Source organism: Trachemys scripta, chromosome 11 (assembly GCF_013100865.1).
Source record: "Trachemys scripta elegans isolate TJP31775 chromosome 11, CAS_Tse_1.0, whole genome shotgun sequence".
Classification (NCBI taxonomy): Eukaryota; Metazoa; Chordata; order Testudines; family Emydidae; genus Trachemys; species Trachemys scripta.
Genome location: NC_048308.1, coordinates 16,980,643 through 17,001,860, shown reverse-complemented (window position 1 = coordinate 17,001,860; position 21,218 = coordinate 16,980,643). Strand labels below are relative to the sequence as shown.

Sequence of the window (21,218 nt, the reverse complement as noted above, 5' to 3'; positions counted from 1 at the left end):
AAAAGAAAATCAATTATCTGCTGGTGGCATCTGACTCAGATAATGAAAATGAACATGTGTCGGTCTGCGCTGCTCTAGATTGTTATGGAGCAGAACCCATCATCAGCAAGGACACATGTCCCCTGGAATGGTGGTTGAAGCATAAAGGGACATACGAATCTTTAGCACATCTGGCATGTAAATATCTTGCAATGCCAACTACAACAGTGCCATGAAAACTCCTGCTCTCACTTTCAGGTGACATTGTAAACAAGAAGCAGGAAGCATTATCTCCTGAAAATATAAACAAACTTGTTTGTCTGAGTGATCGGCTGAACAAGAAACAGGACTGAGTGGACTTGTAGGCTCTGAAGTTTTACATTGTTTTGTTTTTGAATGCAGTTTTTTTGTACATAATTCTACATCTGGAAGTTCAATTTTCATGATAAAGAGATTGCACTACAGTACTTGCATTAGGTGAATTGAAAAATACTATTTCTTCTGTTTGTTTACAGTGCAAATATTTGTAATAAATAAAAGGAGCACTGTACACTTTGTATTCTGTGTTGTAATTGAAATCAATATATTTGAAAATGTAGAAAACATCCAAAATATTTAAATAAATGGTATATTATTAACAGTGCAATTAATTGCAAATATTTTTTTTAATTGCTTGACAGCCCTAGTTAAAATATCACCTTATTTATGTGAAGGAAGGCAGTGTCACATGCTTGTGAGTAGCAGTGACTCAAGCAAGTTATCAGGCAGACTGGTTTTTGTTGTTTCCTATACTCCAATTTCATTTTTTGTTGTGAGCTGGTGTATTACTTTTTTTTTTTAAATGGGGAGGACTCTGAAGCTGGACCAAGACAAGGGGAGAAATCCAACTCCACTCATCAATGTGCCCATCAGACGTAAGAGGCAAACATGATGCCATTTTGCCTGGAGGGTAAGGCAGAAAGCCCAAGACTGTTATTTGACAGAAAATAAACTGGTAGCCTTAAGAGTGTGTACTGCAGAGTTGCAGTGGTAAAGGTGCAGGTGAATGTGTGAGTGTAAGATACAGATACGAAAACAAATGAAAAAATTCTAGGAGATGCACAATCCTCATGGAGAGATGGGCCAAACTCCTCAAAAATGTCAGGATGAAAAAGACCCATGTGTTGGTGAATCCCTGGTGCAGTGAAAGAACAGTTACTTACCTTATTGTAATGGTAGTTATTGGAGACATACTGTCCACATGCATGAGAGATTGGATTCTTTTGGCCAGCAGTGTCCATTGTGGCCATACCTATCATCCTAGATGTACCGTGCCACATAAGGGCACATAGGGCAGCATGGGCCCGACTGTCCCTTCGTGCCTTCGCCCATACAGAGTCCCACAGGGCTAAGATACTGTAATAGCAAGGAAGGAAGACAGAATGTGGAATCCATTTGGACAACACATCTCAAAGAACCACAGTTACTGTAAAGGTAAATAACTGTTTCTTCTTTGAGCAATTGTTCATGTGGATTTCACTGTTGGTGATTAACAAGCAGTTGTCTGTTTGCTCGGAGATGGATAGTAGAAGTTTTACTTAAACAATGACCGCAGGATAGCCATATCAAAGTAGGCATCCAACGTGGAAACCTTTACAAAAGATTAGTGTCTTGTGAATGTGTGGACTGAAGTCCATGTAGCTGTCCTGCAGAGTTCAAAAACAGGAACATTCTTCAAACAGGCAACAGTAGAGGAAAAGGCAGAGCAGTTGTTGCTGAAACGTCTGCTTCTTTCTTGGCAGTTGAGATCCTTTCAGCTGGCAGAGGAATGCTGCTTGAAGAAAATATCTGGTAATACTTGCTTCCATCTGGAACATAACCGCTCAGGGAGCAGAGGCACCCTAGATCATTTAAGGAATGGAAAACCTCGTCCGTCTTTAAATTTAAAAGTTTGTTGCCTTCAAAGGGAGGTCCTCAATTGTTGTTTGGCTACAGAGGTGTTTCATAAGATCTCCTGAGCTCCAATCTTCATAGATTTCCAGGAAGGTCCACAGCACACACCGCTATGTCAGATGCACCCAGTGCAGCCTGCAAGGAAGTGTAAAATATCAGCTGTCCTTTGGGCATGATCGTCTTTAGTTCCTCTTGGTGTTCTTGAGATAGCCTGCCCACAAATTCAGACACTTGTCCTAATTCAAATAATTATAATTGGACAGAAGCACTTGGGACTTAGTTATGTATGTCTGCCAGCTGGCAGACAGAGTGTGTATCTGAACAGATCCAGACTACTAGGGTCTTTTTCCCTAGGTTTAGCATTTGGGAGGCCCCTGCTGCTTCGGCCTCTCTTAGGCCTGGTCCACACTACCCCCCCACTTCAAACTAAGATACGCAACTTCAGCTACGTGAATAACGTAGCTGAAGTCGAAGTACCTTAGTTCGAACTTACCAGGGGTCCAGACGCAGCACGCAGGCTCCCCCGTCGACTCCGCGTACTCATCTCATGGAGCAGGAGTACCGGTGTGTATGGCGAGCACTTCCAGGATCGATTTGGGATCGATTTATCGCATCTAGACAAGACGCGATAAATCGAATCCAGAAGATCGATTGCTTACCGCCAGACCCGGAGGAAAGTATAGACGTACCCTTAGATGGCAGCTACCACAAGTGACCTTGGTAATGGGTGGGACCTCCTGTCAGCTCACTTGGATGTGGATGGAATGGATACTGGCATGTCACAGGTCTTACACAGGTTCCAACAGTACAGGCATGGCAAAACTGCCAGGCATGGGAGGACATAAGATGTCCAGGAGTTTGAGAGGTTTCTCCTGCACCACTTCCACAGGTATACACAGAGTCTCTGCCATGTGCCTGACGAGGTCCTGGAATGCCTTGAAGTCATCAACTGGAGAGGACGTTGGGTGATTTACTGCCTTGTCGTGAGAGGATGAGGAGATTGCAAGGGGTTTGAGTTGTTCTTCCCCTTATAAATACTACTAATCACTCTCCTCCTCCAACCTTTCCAGAATCTGAGGCTGCAATAGCTGGCCTAACTGTTTGGTCTATATTGTCCCTTCAGGGAAGAATAATCAAACTCTGGCGGGGGCCAATAATACAGTCTAAAGAGAATATAGATGCACCCCTGCAGGGCATCCAATAGGCTGATACAGCATGGGTGGGGGAGTTAGGGGACACCAGGAGGGATGTTCTCTATAAGCCCTGCTGCCCCTTACAGATTGCTCCCCAGAGTCTCTCCCACTGTGCTACCTAAACAGGGGAAGAAGGGTATGCAGGTGAAGAGTCCCTACTATTCCCTGACAGGGATGATGATGATGATGATGATGTACACCTCTGTCAAGGAAAGGGCATCCTCTTAGGAGTGCCCTGGCTCCTTAACTGAGTAGTGGGTGCAGCTGGTACCAGAAATACCCCCTTTAATGGTCACGTCGACGTCTCAAAATCTAATGACTTAGCTATCACCATCCTCAACTTCTCAGACCAAAAGAGCCGGCACCAGACTCACAGATAAATCACTTGGCACAGTATATGCCTTAGGTACCAACACACTAGCTACTGATGTGCTGAGGACCGAGGAACATGGTTCCAAGGTTGCCCGTAGAGAAGTGCTGAGTCCTGAGGGGCCAGGTCCTGAACAACTGGTACCGAGAGAGGAGCAGTCTGCATGGTTAGTGGGTACTTCCAGCTCTAACAGTTAGTTCCAGGGCACCAGAGGGATCCTTCTCAGGCAGCTGTTGGCTGCTCCTTGAATGTTGAGCCTGAGACACGTCAGAATTATGAGTCATGTGCCTCATGTAAGCAGATAGACCGGAGTACTGAGATCTAGCTGCATCCTTCCTTTCGAAGTCCAAGGAGGTTCGCATATAATGCTATAGAAGGAACAATTTTAAGTGGGCTTCTCTAGCTTTTTGAGCCTGCTTAGAGGAGGGGGGGACATGCCCCCCTAAACAAAACAGGCGCCTCGAATGCCCATCATTAAGTGGCATTAAAGCTTCACAAAAGTGCTGGTTTCAAGCCCCGGGGGTTTCACTTCTGTCACTTTGCTAGAACTCCTATAAGGAAGAGGGCAGGGAGTGAGTTCCAGCCTTATAAGATTTTTGCATGTGCTACCAAAAGGCAACAAGTCTAACTAACGCTAACACTAAACTAGCACAATCCACAGAGAAGCAGGTGGACATTGTAGGGGTTCTGTCTCACTGCCACATGTGGTAAGCAACAACTGAGCGATGGTTGCCCTTTATGCCCTTGGGTGGGTGTGGAGGTGGAGGGGCCCAATGGACACTGCTGGCCAAAAGAATCTTATGTTGCATGCCTGAGGTGCATGTGTGCCATGAGTGGAATGCATGTGGACGATCACTTGAAGAATGCTCAATGTATGCCATCTTTACGGAAAAGCCGATTAAGATCCAAATCCCAAGAAACTTTAAAGACATAGCCTACGTTGAGTATTTGTACAGGATTTAACAAAGGGGATGAGTAAACAGTTATACATTTAACTAATTGAAACAATAGCAGACTACAACTATCAAGACAGGATGCTGGAAGCTCTACCCTAAAACGTTTTGAGGAATTGAAGTATGAGGGTTTTTTTATTTTTGTTTTTTTAAACAGATCCAACCCAACTACTCAGGGCAACTGTTGAAAAAAGGCTTTAGTGAAATAGGCTTTTTTAAAATATAACATACTGGAAGTTGGAAGGGCCTTTGCTCTATTCCCAGCTCTACCAGTGTCATGTTGCGTGAACTCAGGCAAGTAACCTGAATTTCTCCTTCAGTATAACAGAAATGATACTTAGTGACACTTTGTAAAGTGTTAAAAGATCTTTGCATCAAAAGAGCTTTAGAAGTGAAAAGTTACACATTTGAATATTAAATGTTTGTGCCTCTGCTTCATTCCAGAATGTTACCTTAACATAAGGGTTATACCAGTGCTTCTTCAAGTGAAACAAGTATTTAAGATGAAACTTAGGAGGATCAGAGAATGGCAATAACGTGATTGGGCAAAATAGCGGGGTGGCAACTGAAGAAATTTATACGAGGCATATCATATAATTATTCTACTTAGAAAAGTCTCTGCTCCCCATTTACCATATATCAATTATTCCACCAAGGGAAGTAGCTCTGCTATAGAAACTAAGTGATAACCTCCACGATTAACTGACTTGATAGGACAGAAAATGGCCTAAATTCTTGAGTTCTACATAATAGCAAGGAAGACTAGCGATGACTATAGCTGCAATAGTGCCAAATAATGTCAAAACGTTCTCTTCCCCCCCAAAACAATGCAAAAGCTTGGTGTCAGGGCCCTGCACCCCCAATTCCTGCGATTCACCATGATTCTCAGCCAGCCAGCAAAACAGAAGGTTTATTAGACGACAGGAACACAGTTCCAAGCAGGGCTTGTAGGTACAACCAGGACCCCTCAGCCAGGTCCCTCTGGAGGGCAAGGATCTTAGACCCCAGACTTGGGGTTCCCTGCCTCTTCCCAGCCAGCCCAAAACTGAAACCAAAAACCCCTCTAGCAAGCTGTCTCCCCCTCCTTCTCTCCTCCTCTCCCTTTGTCCAGTTTCCCGGGCAAAGGTGTTGACTCACTCCACCCCCATCCTGGCTCAGGTACCGTCCCTCACCTAAAGTCATCCCCTGGTCTCCCATCCCGCATGCAGACAGTACCAGTAAAACTAAACAACATTCCCAGGTCTATCCACCCCGCTCCCTACTGCGTCACACTTGGTTCATAAGGATTTCAAAGTTTGAGTCCTAGGAATTTTAAGAATTAATCAAGAGATTTTTCTATAACAGAAGAAAAAAAACAACAACAAAATGCAGAAGTCTTAACAGCTCTGGTTTCATGTACTCTGCACCGTATTTAATGCTATGCTCTGACTGTAACACCCAAGCCCTCCATGCAAGTATTTAATGGAAAGTTGCGTATTTGTAATGCTCCTGCTTCAGACATTTCACATTACCTTTTTAAGATACTCAAGCTCCTACTGGAGCTTTTTTCAGCCTACAAAGTTCAGATTTTTTAAAATTGCTTTATATATTCAAACAAATGACAAAGAAGTTCTGAAAAGATAACTTACCTGATAAGATGGCACTGAAGTATAAGGAACAATCACACCCTGTATCTGATTTCCAATGTTGTTGTGTTGGCTACTGACTAGATTTTGATTCTGAGACTGCTGAACTCCAACCAACCCCTGGTAGGCTTGCTGCTGGTTAGGCATAACTTGGTAGCCTGTAGTTACACAAATATTTAAATCTTGTTTTGAAAACAATTACATTACATCTATAACATGTTTTACACATAGATGTACATATGAAAAGGTTATACAGTTTTGTTAAGACATCTAATAGAACCTTCTCATAGGGATGTCAGGCCAGACTTAATCCCAAATTTATGTTTTGGAAGAACAAGCATTTATAAAAACTAAAAAGAGTAATAGACTCAGACTTTAAGGCCAAAAGGGACCACCATGATCTAGTCTCACCTCCTACAAGCCACCAAACCTCACTCACTCACTGCTGTAATGGATCCATATCCTCTGACGAGTTACTGAAGACCTCAAATCTTGATTTTAAGTCTAAATTACAGAGAATCCACCATTTACTCTAGTTCAAACAAGCAAGTGCACGCTGCATAGGAAGGCGAACCCCACCCACACCTCCACCCAATCCCCAGGGTCTCTGACAATCTGGCCTGAGAGAAAATTCCTTCCTAACCCCAAATATGGCAATCAGTTAGACCCTGAGCATGTGGGCAAGACCCACCAGCCAGACACCTGGGAAAGAATTCTATGTATTAATTCAGAGACCTCCTCATCTAGATAGGTTTCCACTGTTTTACTGTAAAGTCTAATGAAAAATTAAAAACAAAAACAAACAGTCCCCTGCATTCTTTGTAATCCAGACATTGCAACATTGGGATATACATGACACCTGAAAATGAAATACAGTAGAAACAGACTGTATACACACACAAAAAAGGAGGGGGGAGAGTTGGTTAGTGTTTATTCTTCAAGCAATCGATAATGTAAAAAATTAAGCTTGATTTTGTAAAGTCTATTAATTTTAATAATTTAAGAGGTTATTCACCTCTTTGGTAAGGCAATTTCTTTTTGTTGCTTTAAATTTATGAACATTAACCCAGCTGTGTCCTTTTAAAAACAGGTTATTCCATCTTTAGAGAAGTCTCAGTTGCCTAATAAGAACCGTTAGGTTTTATAACAGTACTAGTAGGAGTTCTTGAAAAGGAACAACTATTCAAAGCAAACCTAAAAATAAATCATTGACCCTTCAACTCTGGCAGCTTGGCGAGAGTGGAATTTACAGTGTATACATAGGGTTAAGATCATCTGGATTTATTTGTCTACACCACAAAATACCAAACACAAATCAGTTAGTCTCCGGTGACGACAGCAATACCAATATGGAGACAATTACCATTTTCCAAGTGCCACTGAACAGTGTTGGATGGTTATTCAGTAACTGCCTGCACAATACTATAATGGGGTTATTCTATCATTAAGACATGTAAGTAACTCCCATTAATACTAATGTGAATTACACAGTGTATCAATAACAAAACAATAACTCATTGATTTGACTTGTAAGCAAGTGAATTTATTTAGTTTTCCCTGTCAGAAGCACTTTTATTTTTAACAAGCCTAAACTTTTAAAAACTAAAAAAACCTTAAGGAAGTTTCTGCAAAAATACCACGATTTTAACATCAGAATGATGATGAAAACCACAAGAACCTTTGAAGAAAAATGTTGTGTGTTATAACACAACTTCAAACTCCATTAGTCTTTATTACTGTGATCAGCTCACATAAATAAAATAATAATAATATAGCGTTGTTTTGATGGTCCACCCAAATATATTGATAGATTTTGCTGGTTTTCTAACGCTCTCTGGAGAAAAACCTGTTCTGCCTATGGACAGTCTGGTGGGGGCATTACAGCAATTTGTTGCCCATGATTACAGATGCCACAAGGTCCAGGCAACTCTTCCCCTTTGCATCACCCTCTCAGGTTGCCAGGGTTTACCAATCACCTGCAACCAACGAAGTGAGAGGTAAAGAAACTGAAGCACTCATGGAAGGATGACTCTTGAGATAAAGAGTTTTTAGGTTCTTGTGCCAAGGCTAAGGTGGATATCAGGAGATCCTTCTCCTCTGCTATTATGTAGGCAAATCCTGCTCAGTGGAATCATTTCTACTGGTAGGTCATCTAATCAACTCAGTATGCTTCCAACCAGTTTCTGAATCAACTTCACCTGATCCTCTACTACCTTGTGTAGTCATATACATGTGTGCAAAGTGAATGTGAAATGCTACCAAATCAAAAAGGGGGTGCAAAATATAGAAAATACAAAGGCAGGGGAAATTTAAGGGTAAGTGCTGCTCAGTGGCGGAAGCTCTCACGTCTACATCATGGACAAGACTGTCAAAGACTCAGGAGCTTTCAAAACAGTAACATGATAGAAGAATATAAGCACACCATGCTCCCCCCAGGATGAATTTCATCCATGCTCCCAATTGGAAGAGGTTCTATTTGTGACATGTGAGAGCCATTCGGCCATGTGTGAACTGACAAAAATCAGTAGGGAATACCCAAGCTCATTATTGGCAAGGTTAGAGAGGATAAGCTGCCAGCAGCCCTAAAACATGCAATAATTCAGTCCTTGCTTGCAAGAGATCACTTTATTTTAAATAACCTTGCCAACTATCTGGTCTCTAAGCCTCCCCTTTTCTGAGAAAGATCATATAAGAAATTGGTGGCAGGCCAAATTCAACTGACATACTCCGATTCTTTGGACATCAGTCAGTCAATTGTTTCCTGGCAGTGGACAGAGATCAAACAACTTTTTACTTCTGGTGGAATATAAATTATTATTAAATATTTACATACAGTGCCAATGGTACACCTGCAGGCCTGTCAGAAAAGGTAGCAGCATAGAACTGAAGGGTAACTGATGCTGTAGGTTGATAACTTTACAAATATGATACAGTGACATCTTTACCATCTAAGGGACTAAAGAATCAATTAAAAATGAAAATGTAGCACAGTTACGCACAAAATAAAAAGGGCAACTACATGAAATTTTACACAGCTGTAAAAATCATACATGGGACTTTGCCTGTAACGAAGAATTCAGAAATCTGTCTGCCAGTCCCACTTCCAGTTTCATTAGAAACCTACGTGCAATGCAAGAAGAGCAATAAAACTTGCCTGATTTCACAGTGAATTACATCAGGATCACACTGGGATGAACATACAAAACAGAATGAAACTGTGTAAAGGCCACATGTACACAAATGCTAGAAGTCTAAATAATAAGATGGGTGAACTAGAGCGCCTTGTGATAAAGGAGGATATTGATATAATAGGCATCACAGAAACCTGGTGGACTGAGAGCAATCAATGGGACACAATCATTCCGGGTTACAAAATACATCGGAAGGACAGAACAGCTCGTGCAGGGGGGGAGTGGCACTATACGTGAAAGAAAATGTGCAATCAAATAAAGTAAAAATCTTAAGCAAATCCGCATGTTCCATAGAATCTCTATGGATAGAAATTTCATGCTCTAATAAGAATATAACATTAGGGATCTATTATCGACCACCTGACCAGAACGGTGATAGTGATGATGAAATGCTAAGGGAAATTAGAGAGGCTATCAAAATTAAGAACTCAATAATAGTGCGGGATTTCAATTATCCCCATATTGACTGGGAACATTTCACTTCAGGATGAAATGCAGAGAAAAAATTTCTCTATACTTTAAATAACTGCTTCATGGAGCAGCTGGTACGGGAACCCACAAGGGGAGAGGCAACTATAGATTTAGTCCTGAGTGGAACGCAGGAGCTGGTCCAAGAGGTAACTATAGCAGGACCGCTTGGAAATAGTGACCATAATACAATAGCATTCAACATCCCTGTGGAGGGAAGAACATCTCAACAGCCCAACACTGTGGCATTTAATTTCAAAAGGGGGAACTATGCAAAAATGAGGGCGTTAGTTAAACAGAAGTTAAAAGGTACAGTGACTAAAGTGAAATCCCTGCAAGCTGCATGGGCGCTTTTTAAAGACACCATAATAGAGGCCCAACTTCAATGTATACCCCAAATTAAGGAACACAGTAAAAGAACTAAAAAAGAGCCACCGTGGCTTAACAACCATGTAAAAGAAGCAGTGAGAGATAAAAAAAGACTTCCTTTAAAAAGTGGAAGTCAAATCCTAGTGAGGCAAATAGAAAGGCGCATAAACGCTGCCAAATTAAGTGCAAGAATGTAATAAGAAAAGCCAAAGAGGAGTTTGAAGAATGGCTAGCCAAAAACTCCAAAGATAACAACAAAATGTTTTTTTAAGTACATCAGAAGCACGAAGCCTGCTAAACAACCAGTGGGGCCCCTTGATCGAGATACAAAAGGAGTGCTTAAAGACAATAAAGTCATTGCGGAGAAACTAAATGGATTCTTTGCTTCAGTCTTCATGGCTGAGGATGTTAGGGAGATTCCCAAACCTGAGCCGGCTTTTGTAGGTGACAAATCTGAGGAACTGTCATGGATTGAAGTGTCATGAGAGGAGGTTTTGGAATTAATTGATAAACTTAACATTAACAAGTCACCGGGACCAGATGGCATTCACCCAAGAGTTCTGAAAGAACTCAAATGTGAAGTTGCAGAACTGTTAACCAAGGTTTGTAACCTGTCTTTTAAATCGGCTTCTGTACCCAATGACTGGCAGTTAGCTAATGTAACGCCAATATTTAAAAAGGGCTCTAGAGGTGATCCCAGCAATTACAGACCGGTAAGTCTAACGTCTGTACCGGGCAAGTTAGTCGAAACAATAGTTAAGAATAAAATTGTCCGACACATAGAAAAACAAACTGTTGAGCAATAGTTAACATGGTTTCTGTAAAGGGAAATTGTGTCTTACTAATCTATTAGAATTCTTTGAAGGGGTCAAACATGTGGACAAGGGGCATCCAGTGGACATAGTGTACTTAGATTTCCAGAAAGCCTTTGACAAGGTCCCTCAAAGGCTCTTATGTAAATTAAGCTGCCATGGGATAAAAGGGAAGGTCCTTTCATGGATTGAGAACTGGTTAAAAGACAGGGAACAAAGAGTAGGAATTAATGGTAAATTTTCAGAATGGAGAGAGGTAACCAGTGGTGTTCCCCAAGGGTCACTCCTCGGACCGATCCTATTCAACTTATTCATAAATCATCTAGAGAAAGGGGTAAACAGTGAGGTGGCAAAGTTTGCAGATGATACTAAACTGCTAAAGATAGTTAAGTCCAAAGCAGACTGTGAAGAACTTCAAAAAGATCTCACAAAACTAAGCGATTGGGCAATAAAATGGCAAATGAAATTTAATGTGGATAAATGTGAAGTAATGCACATTGGAAAAAATAACCCCAACTAAACATACAATATGATGGGGGCTAATTTAGCTACAAGTCAGGAAAAAGATCTTGGAGTCATCGTGGATAGTTCTCTGAAAATGTCCATGCAGAATGTTAGGAATGATTAAAAAGGGGATAGAGAATAAGACTGAGAATATATTATTGCCCTTATATAAATCGATGGTACGCCCTCATCTCGAATACTGCGTACAGATGTGGTCTCATCTCAAAAAAGATATACTGGCACTAGAAAAGGTTCAGAAAAGGGCAACTAAAATGATTAAGGGTTTGGAACGGGTCCCATATGAGGAGAGATTAAAGAGGCTAGGACTCTTCAGCTTGGAAAAGAGGAGACTAGGGGGATATGATAGAGGTATATAAAATCATGAGTGACGTGGAGAAAGTGAATAAGGAAAAGTTATTTACTTATTCCCAGAATACAAGAACTAGGGGTCATCAAATGAAATTAATATGCAGCAGGTTTAAAACAAATAAAAGGAAGTTCTTCTTCATGCAGCGCACAGTCAACTTGTGGAACTCCTTATCTGAGGAGGTTGAGGCGGCTAGGACTATAACAGAATTTAAAAGACAACTGGATAAATTCATTGTGGTTAAGTCCATTAATGGCTATTAGCCAGGACGGGTAAGGAATGGTGTCCCTAGCCTCTGTCTGTGAGAGGGTGGAGATGGATGGTAGGAGAGAGATCACTTGATCATTGCCTGTTAGGTTCACTCCCTCTCGGGCATCTGGCATTGGCCACTGTCAGTAGACAGGATACTGGGCTAGATGGACCTTTGGTCTGACCCGGTACGGCCTTTCTTATGCTCTTATGTATTGCATATGCTGACTCAGTAGTTCACTAAAATCCATATGGACAAAAATGGCAATGACTCAGCTGTAATAAAAGTCTGCTCTTCTATTTGAAGTGTTGGTCACTTTTCAAGATGAATCTAGTGTATTTTCCACCTTTCTGGAAATAGTATCTCGAATTCAATCAGTAACTTAGAAGGAGAAGGGAGGAGAGTTCTATGTTTTGGAGGTAAGTGATGTACCATTAATTTTACAGGGTGCTCAGAAAACATGATGATTGCGAGAGAAATTACTATATGTAAACAGCACATTGCTTACACACATTCAAATGATTAGTCATGCAAAACTATAAGAAACAAAATCCTGTACAAATACATCCATGTGTACATGGATATTGTAGAATTAGAGGTCTTTCAGGGAACATTTTTAGAGCATGGAAGAACTCGTATGGAAAGAGATTAAAGAGACTGGTATTGTTTACCTTTGAAAAGAGTTGAATAAGAAGACATAATAAAAAGTATAAAGAATGGCTAATAGAAGAGAGAGGGCAGCATCTGTTTTCCCCTTCTAATAATACAAGGGGATATTAAATGAATTTTAAAAGGTGGCAGATTCAAAATTGATAAAAAGAAATCCTTTATCACACAATGCATAATTAAATTGTGGAACTCATTGCCAGAGGATGCTGGGAGGTCAAAAAACTCAGCAACACTCAAAAAGGGACTGGATAATTATACAGATAGCATTAAGTATTGTAGCTCTGGATATTCTTGTTAATAAATTTTGGAAGAAATATGAGGAAGAAATCTAATGTGGGAGGAGAGATTATTCCACACCGGTGTAACTGCAGGGTTTCTTGAACCTTCTTCTGAAGCATCTGGTGTTGATCACTGTTGGAGACAGGATGCTGGACTGGACAAATACTGAGTGCAAACTAGCATGGCAATTTCCATATTCCAATACATATTTTAAATTAAAATAACAATTTCTAAAGGACAACAACAGATCAGATTAATAAAAGCACTCATTTTTGTTTAAAGTGTCAACAAGATTCGATGGAAACCAATTCAAATCAACATATTTCATGAAATATAGTAACTTCATGATGAATGCGATCAAGCATTGGGGACAGAACTCTTATATTTCTGTCCCGCAAAGAGAACCTTCCCCGAAAAATCAAAACACTGCACCTGTGACCATAACTGACCACCTAAAATGATGTTTTTCCCCAACTTAGACCCACAACAAAAGAAGCAAGTTTCAGACAAGGGCTCAAGGTGGACTTGCTTTCTACTAGGACAGCCGTGGCCAACCTGTGGCTCCGGAGTCATATGTGGCTCTTCAGAAGTTAATATAGGTGATCATCATACGCGCATTTAACTTACGCGAATTCAACTATATGCGCTCAGCAAAAAAAGAAAAAGAAAAAGAAAAACAACAAGATACCTGTAAATAGTGTGGGCGGTTCCACCCAATGAGTGTATGCCCCAGAGTGAGCGTGAGATGGAGACATGAATCTGCTGTTCCCTCAGTCGGTCTCAGTTCCTGCGTGCCTCTCATAATGTGAGCATTTTGCTGCACTGAGTGTGATTCTAGTGTTTAAAGATACATATTTTTTTGTACAACATGGCCCCTAAACGCAAGCAAACTACTTCAGATGGTGCTCAGCTGAAGAAACAGCGATCTGTTACAATGCTGGAGGAAAAACTGGCTGTGTTGGACTTACTGAGAGACGGTATGTCAGTCTCCAATGTGGCGCGTAAATATGGCCGCAACGAATCTAGCATCCGTGCCATCAAGATCCAAGAGAGAAATACGTCAAGCCGTGGCATCAAGTGCTCCAATAACTGCTAAGGTGATGAGCCAGGTGTGTGATAAGACTTTAGTGAAGACTGAAAAGGCATTAAACTTATGGCTTGAAGACATAAACTGTAAACGTGTGCCTATCGATGGCAACACGTTGCGAGAAAAGGCTCTTAGCCTCTACGCGCTGTTCAAACCTCCTGCCAAAGAGCGACAGCCTTCTGATAAGAAGGAATTCAAAGCCAGCCAAGGTTGGCTTAACAGTTTTAGGAACTGCTTCAACCTCAAAAACATGCAGACTACTAGTGAAGCTGCATCTGCCGATGAAGAGGCAGCAGAAGCCTACCCTGAACAATTAAAGAAAATCATAGAAGAAAAGGGAACAAGATTTTAATGCTGATGAGACTGGGCTCTTCTGGAAAAAAAATGCCCAACCGCACTTACATTTCAAAATCAGAAAGACAAGTCCCTGGCTTCAAAGCAGCTATAGACTGTGTGACTGTGTTGTTTTGTGGCAATGTGGCTGGACATTTAATAAAGCCAGGCTTGCTCTACTGGGCTATAAATCCCAGTGCCCTAAAAGGCAAGAACTAAAACCTCCTGCCTGTGTTCTGGCAAGCAAATAAAAAGGCTTGGGTGACGGCAGCATTATTTCTGGATTGGTTCCACAAGTGTTTCATTTCAGAGGTCAAGTGGTACCTCGAAGAGAAAGGATTTGACTTTAAAGTGTTGCTGATCATAGACAATGCTCCTGGCCACCCTGCGTCACTCTGGTTTACATATAACCGTCTTTTTCTCCCACCCAATACGACCTCAATCCTCCAACGTCTCAACCAAGGCGTGATTCGCTGTTTCAAGGCCACGTACACGAGGCTTATATTCTCATGGATACATAGCACGATGGATGCTGATCCCAATCTTAATGTGATGGAGTGCTGAAAGTCCTTCAATACTGCCGATTGCATCACTTATATTAAATAGGCAATGGATGCAATCAAGCCTGAAACAGTCAGTCAATGCATGTTGGCAAAACCTATGGAGAATGTGTGAATGATTGTAAGGGTTTCCCGACCATTGACAAAGAAGTGAAACGCATTATTCAGGTGGCCAGGCAAGTGGGTGGTGATGGCTTCGTTGACATCCTCGAGGAAGAAATTGAAGAATTAATTGAGAGCCACAGAGAAACCTTGAATAACAAAGAATTAGAGGAACTGATAAAATCGTCTACAGAAGACGAAGATGACTAACAGGAAGAGCCAGCAAGTTGAAAGCTTCATAAATTTGCTGAAGTGTTCCAAGCAGTGAAACACTTCAAATGATTTAATTTCTGAATACGACCCGTCTATGGAACGAAGTCTCAAAATCACGTGTAGTATTACGGAGGATTTGAGACCGTATCAAGAAATGTTTTAAGCAGCTCAAAAGACAACAGCAACAGTTGCCGATCATCATGTTTTTTAAGGAAAAACAACCAGCAGTAGATGAGCCTACACAATCAACTTCTCGAGCTGAACCAGAGCCAACCACTTCATCTACATCTCACTCTCCGTCACCCAAGCTCTCTGTCACCTCTGTCTGCTGGATTGACATCAAGCCCTGATGACCCCCTGTAATTAAAAATACAGTACTGTAAAATTATATTTTGCATATGTACTTTATTATATACTGTACATTACTGTATACATACATATTACTGTACAGGGTTGTATACACAAAACCATGTACAGGATACTGTACTTTATGGGCGATTTAAGGGATTTTCAAGGATAATTTTGACTATACACGATTTTCGCCTTATGCGCTGACTTTAGAATCTAACCCCTGCGTAAGATGTGACTCCACTGTATGCGGCTCCTTGTATAGGCACTGACTCGAGGGCTGGAGCTACAGGCGCCAACTTTCCAATGTGCTAGGGGATGCTCACTGCTCAACCCCTGGCTCTGCCACAGGCCCTGCCCCCACTCCACCCCTTCCCACCCCCTCCCCTGAGCATGCCGTGCCTTCACTCCTCCCCAGAGTCTCCTGCACGGCACAAAACAGCTGATTGGGAGGTGTGGGGAGTGAGAGGGAGGTGCTGGGAGCGGGGGCTATGGGGAGGAGGAGATGATGGGGGGCTGCTGATGTATTACTGTGGCTCTTTGGCAATGTACATTGGTAAATTCTGGCTCCTTCTCAGGCTTAGGTTTGCCGCCCCTGTACAGGGGAAAGAGCACAAATGATAGCTGTTAAAAGAACTGATTTAAATGAATGTTTACAGGAAAACCATGGTTGTTACTCCTGCCTTGCCTCACTCCAGCTTTAACCACTAGACTCTGACTTTAGACACTAGATCTGACTGCCCACATCTTGGTAACTGACATTCTCTGTGTGAAAAGCAAAGCCAAACACTGCATTGCAATTGGGGCATGTCATGACCAAACTATATTGGCATGCATATGTCGGTGAAGTTTCCAAAAAACTTGTCCCCACTATGCCACTCGAGTTGGGTTTTGGTTTCTTACTAGCACCAAAATGTTTTTGATCAATACATGAACATAGCACATCAATTCATTCGGACTCTTCCTAGGATAAATGCAGCATAATGTAGTTCATATACAAACAAACTGCAATTAACACAAACATGTATTCATTTAGAAAGATCACAAAAGGGCATGAGATAAACACAAAAATGATTTAGAAATATTCAGAGTATTATCAGCCATTTGAATTAACACTGTAAATTGGTTTTAGCCGGTTTGTGAAAAGGAGCAGCACTGAAATCTGAATGCGATAGGACAGTCAGTATATTAGGATATTAGCTTCCGAAAATTATGCACTGAATCTTAGTTCCATTATTAAAGAAACAATCTAGACAGTATATCTGTGCATTAGATTCAAAATACAAGACAGGCACTGCACATAAATATTTTCAACTTGTCATATCAATGCCATTTAATTTATACTTTGAATCAATATTAAGGGACTTCCCAAGACAGCACTTACAGTTTTATTTAATATGAAGAAATCTGTGATTCGGAACTATATATAAACTTCCCATCCCTTAACTATCCTTACAGATTTTTTTAAAATAAATGACATGCCTCAATTTATTCAGTTACTAGATGATGTAAGGCACCTAAAAAGCAGTATACTATGAGTAACTATATTAATATTGAAGCTACAGGATATGATGGATGCAATCAATAGTGCTGCAAACTAAAATTCTCGTTTCCAAGCAACTGCAATGTAGCTGTGAATATTTTTCAGTCTCTTCTGCACTTCCAGAAAGAGAGACAATTAATTTTGCAAGCTGAGAGAATAACTAGGACAATATAAATTGATTGCTAAGAAGGTTCCCCAGAGAGTTAAAAAAAAAAAGTTCTATTTTTAGCTTTACTATTCCACCTCGGCATAGGAAGTGGCATGACAGAAATGCAGCACTCAGCAGAAAAAGGTTGCACCTGCTGGAACAGATGGTTTTATTTTCAGAAATATTCTCAACTAGCAGCTACAATAAAAGAATATATACTTCATAATATTTGCTCAGCAAAGTAATTAACAATAATATTTTATCTGTTAACTTAAATAAAATCTTGTTTATGGCACCTAGAACGCCACTTAATGCAGAAAAACACATTAAAAGAGATAAAATGTTACTTTCATTGAAAAAATTAACAAAAAAACATGGTTAGAAAAATTCAGATAAATAATAACTAGTGGTAATCTTCAGAGTTAGAGGTTGTACAGCAGAGGCTGGTTTTAACTCCCTCTTAGACAAATCACAGTTAGCCCCGCTGACATGAGTCACTTCCTTGATTAGCTGAAGCACCATCTTCCTAAAGTTTTTTTATGTTCATGACACATTTTGGACAAGCAGGTTGTAAACTATTTGATTAAAAGGCAGCATATAAGTCAAACACACACAAAACCCCTTTCAAAGGAAGTGAGGAAGCAGCTGAAAAAGAGACCGGTTCACTGTGAGAAATGTAACCCTCTCAGACAGTGTTACGGCCCCGAATCCAACAGCTCACAAAAAAGGCCAAACCATTCCACAACATTAAACAAATACGCTTCAGTTACAATATTTTCTGACAGGTTTCAGAGTGGTAGCCGTGTTAGTCTGTATCACAAATGTAAACCACAAATATTTGTAAAAAAACAAGAAACAGCTCATTGGAAAGCTGTTTTATAGTTATTAAAAACTTCATAATACAAATAAAATTGAAGCTATTAAACAATACAATTAAAAGTAACGTGTTAATTCTCAGTTTGGTAGGGTGTGACTGGATGGATCACAGAAAATCCCTAGGGAACTGCCAGCTGATGTGCTGGGACTACCTCTAAGCCCATTTTCCCTGGCATCTTGGGACTTAAGAACCCTGCCCTGTTTGGACCAGACACACTAACCTGCTACAAACACAGACCCAAGTCTGAAACACGTCCCCCAACAGCTTCAGGCTTAACTGAAAACAGCTTAAGAAGTGTTCCTTCTCCAACACTCAGATGCCCAGCTCCCAATGGGGTCCAAACCCAAAATAAATCCATTTTACCCTGTATAATGCTTATACGGGATAAACTCAAATTGTTCGCCCTCTTGTATATGGGCTGTATAAGTAGAGGCATTGCCAGCAGATCGAGGGACGTGATCATTCCCTTCTATTTGGCATTGGTGAGGCCTCATCTGGAGTACTGTGTCCAGTTTTGGGCCCACACTGCAAGAAGGATGTGGAAAAATTGGAAAGAGTCCAGCAGAGGGCAACAAAAATGATTAGGGGGCTGGAGCACATGACTTATGAGGAGAGGCTGAGAGAACTGGAATTGTTTAGTCTGCAGAAGAGAAGAATGAGGGGGGATTTGATAGCTGCTTTCAACTACCTGAAAGGGGGTTCCAAAGAGGATGGATCTAGACTGGTCTCAGTGGTACCTGATGACAGAACAAGGAGTAATGGTCTCAAGTTGCAGTGGGGGAGGTTTAGGTTGGATATTCGAAAAAACTTTTTCACTAGGAGAGTGATGAAACACTGGAATGGCTTACCTAGGGCTGTGGTGGAATCTCCTTCCTTAGAGGTTTTTAAGGTCATCCCCTGGCTGGGATGATTTAGTTGGGGATTGGTCCTGCTTTGAGCAGGGGGTTGGACTAGATGACCTCCTGAGGTCCCTTCCAACCTTGATATTCTATGATTCTATGAACAAAGTGAATTACCAAGCAAAATAAAATAAAACAAAACAAAAACATGTATGTCTACGCCTAATAGAGTAAGAAAACTGAATACAGATAAAATCTCACCCTCAGATGTTTCAATAAGCTTCTATCACAGACTGGACGCCTTCCTAGTCCGGGCACAATCCTTTCCCCTGGTACAGCCCTTGTTCCAGTTCAGGTGGTAGCTAGGGGATTTCTCATGATTGCAGCCCCCTTTGTTCTGTTTCACCCTCTAATATAGCTTTGCACAAGGCGGGAATCCTTTGTCCCTCTCTGAGTTCCCACCCCTCCTTCTAAATGGAAAAGCACCAGGTTAAAGATGGATTCCAGTTCAGGTGACATAATCACGTCACTGTAAGGCCTGGTCCCCACTTAGTCCGGACTTCGGACTAAGGTACGCAAATTCAGCTACGTTAATAACGTAGCTGAATTCGAAGTACCTTAGTCCGAACTTACCGCGGTCCAGACGCGGCCGGAAGTCTCCCCCCGTCGATGCCGCGTACTCCTCTCGGCGAGCTGGAGTACCGGCGCCGACTGTGAGCACTTCCGGGATCGATCCCAGAACATCAATGGCGTGCTGCCGGACCAGCCGGTAAGTGAAGACAAGGCCTAAGACTCCAAGCCTTCATTCCTCCCAGCCTGAGTCACAGGAAGGCCTGCAAGCAAACAGAGCCATCCACAGTCAATTGTCCTGGTTGATGGGAGCCATCAAGATTCCAAACCACCATTAATGGTCCACACTTTGCATAATTACAATAGGCCCTCAGTTATATTTCATAGTTCTAGTTTCAGATACAAGAATGATACATATATACAAACAGGATGACCACACTTAGTAGATTATAAGCTTCGTAATGATACCTTACAAGAGACCTTTTGCATTATATTCACACCCATTAGCATATTTTCACAAAATCATATAGAGTGCAACGTCACATAGGGTAAATGCTATATTATCCAAGTGGCACACTGCTAATGTCACAGAGGCAGCTGCTGCAAATAAGGACCAACCATTTTAGGTAGTGCTTTGTATTGACTTAATATAGCAGTCTTCTGAATTTTTACCTAACAAATATAAAAAGAGGACACCACAAAAAACAAGGGCATATGTCCATGACTTGCTCAGGTGGTTAATACTAGCATGTGGCACCTAGGGTCTATATGCAGCAAGTTGGTGGACTCAGTCTAAGTACTTACTGGACAGATATTGACAAAATAAAATCCGTCACTACAATTGATATTGTCTGCAGGCTCAGCAGAGGAGCCAAGAACTAATTGGGATTAGAGACTGGATCACCCTCCTACCTCTAGTGTCATGGTACCCCAAGTCAGGGTTAAGATACATTGGTATCTGCAGTGTTGCTGTCTTACATTTTATCTATTCTGGGGATAAAGAAATTTCAACTCCATACCTTGCATAAAGGCTACATTCACTTAAAATTAAAATGATAAAAATGCACATTCCAGTTACCTTTGTTTATGCTGCATGAAACTACTTGGTGGCAGGGGCCACCAGGGGAAGGTGGTCGTTACACCACTCTGTATAGCATGGAGATCCCGTGGGACCAATTTTATACAATCAAGTTTCCAAAGAGAAATATACGAAACAATTATTTAAGTGACAGTAACGGATTCTTTGAGATGTGTCATCCATATACATTATATAGGTAAGTAACTGATTCTTCTTTTGAGGATTGTCCATATATTATATTTATTTATTTCACTGTTGGGGTTGCACAAACAGTCACCTCGATCACAGGAGGTGTTTGGAGTTTACAAAACAACGATGGTAAAACAGCCCTGCCTAAACATTGATCAGAGCCTGATGCTTCCTCTATGAAGTAATGCTGTGTCAGCGTATGCACTGAACCTCAAGTAGATATCCTACGTATTTCTAATAGTGGAACATTTCTCAAAGAAGCTACACACTCAATGGTGGGTCGAAGTTGTCTATTTCATAGCACAACTTAATGCCTGTAAAAATTCAATGAGGAAGTCTCTGTGTTGATATGACCTAACTCCATAAACTA

At 41.2% G+C, this 21,218-nt stretch overlaps 1 protein-coding gene across 12 annotated transcripts in view; it reads right to left on the bottom strand.

The window, feature by feature from the left end:
* R3HDM1 (R3H domain containing 1) overlaps positions 1 to 21,218 on the bottom strand; it is a 144,227-nt gene that overhangs the window by 17,781 nt on the left and 105,228 nt on the right. For all 12 annotated transcript variants that reach the window (XM_034785070.1, XM_034785071.1, XM_034785072.1 and 9 more), the window contains one exon: positions 6,056 to 6,210. In XM_034785070.1, the coding sequence (XP_034640961.1) occupies positions 6,056 to 6,210 (155 nt within the window). The remainder of the gene's footprint in view (positions 1 to 6,055; positions 6,211 to 21,218) is intronic.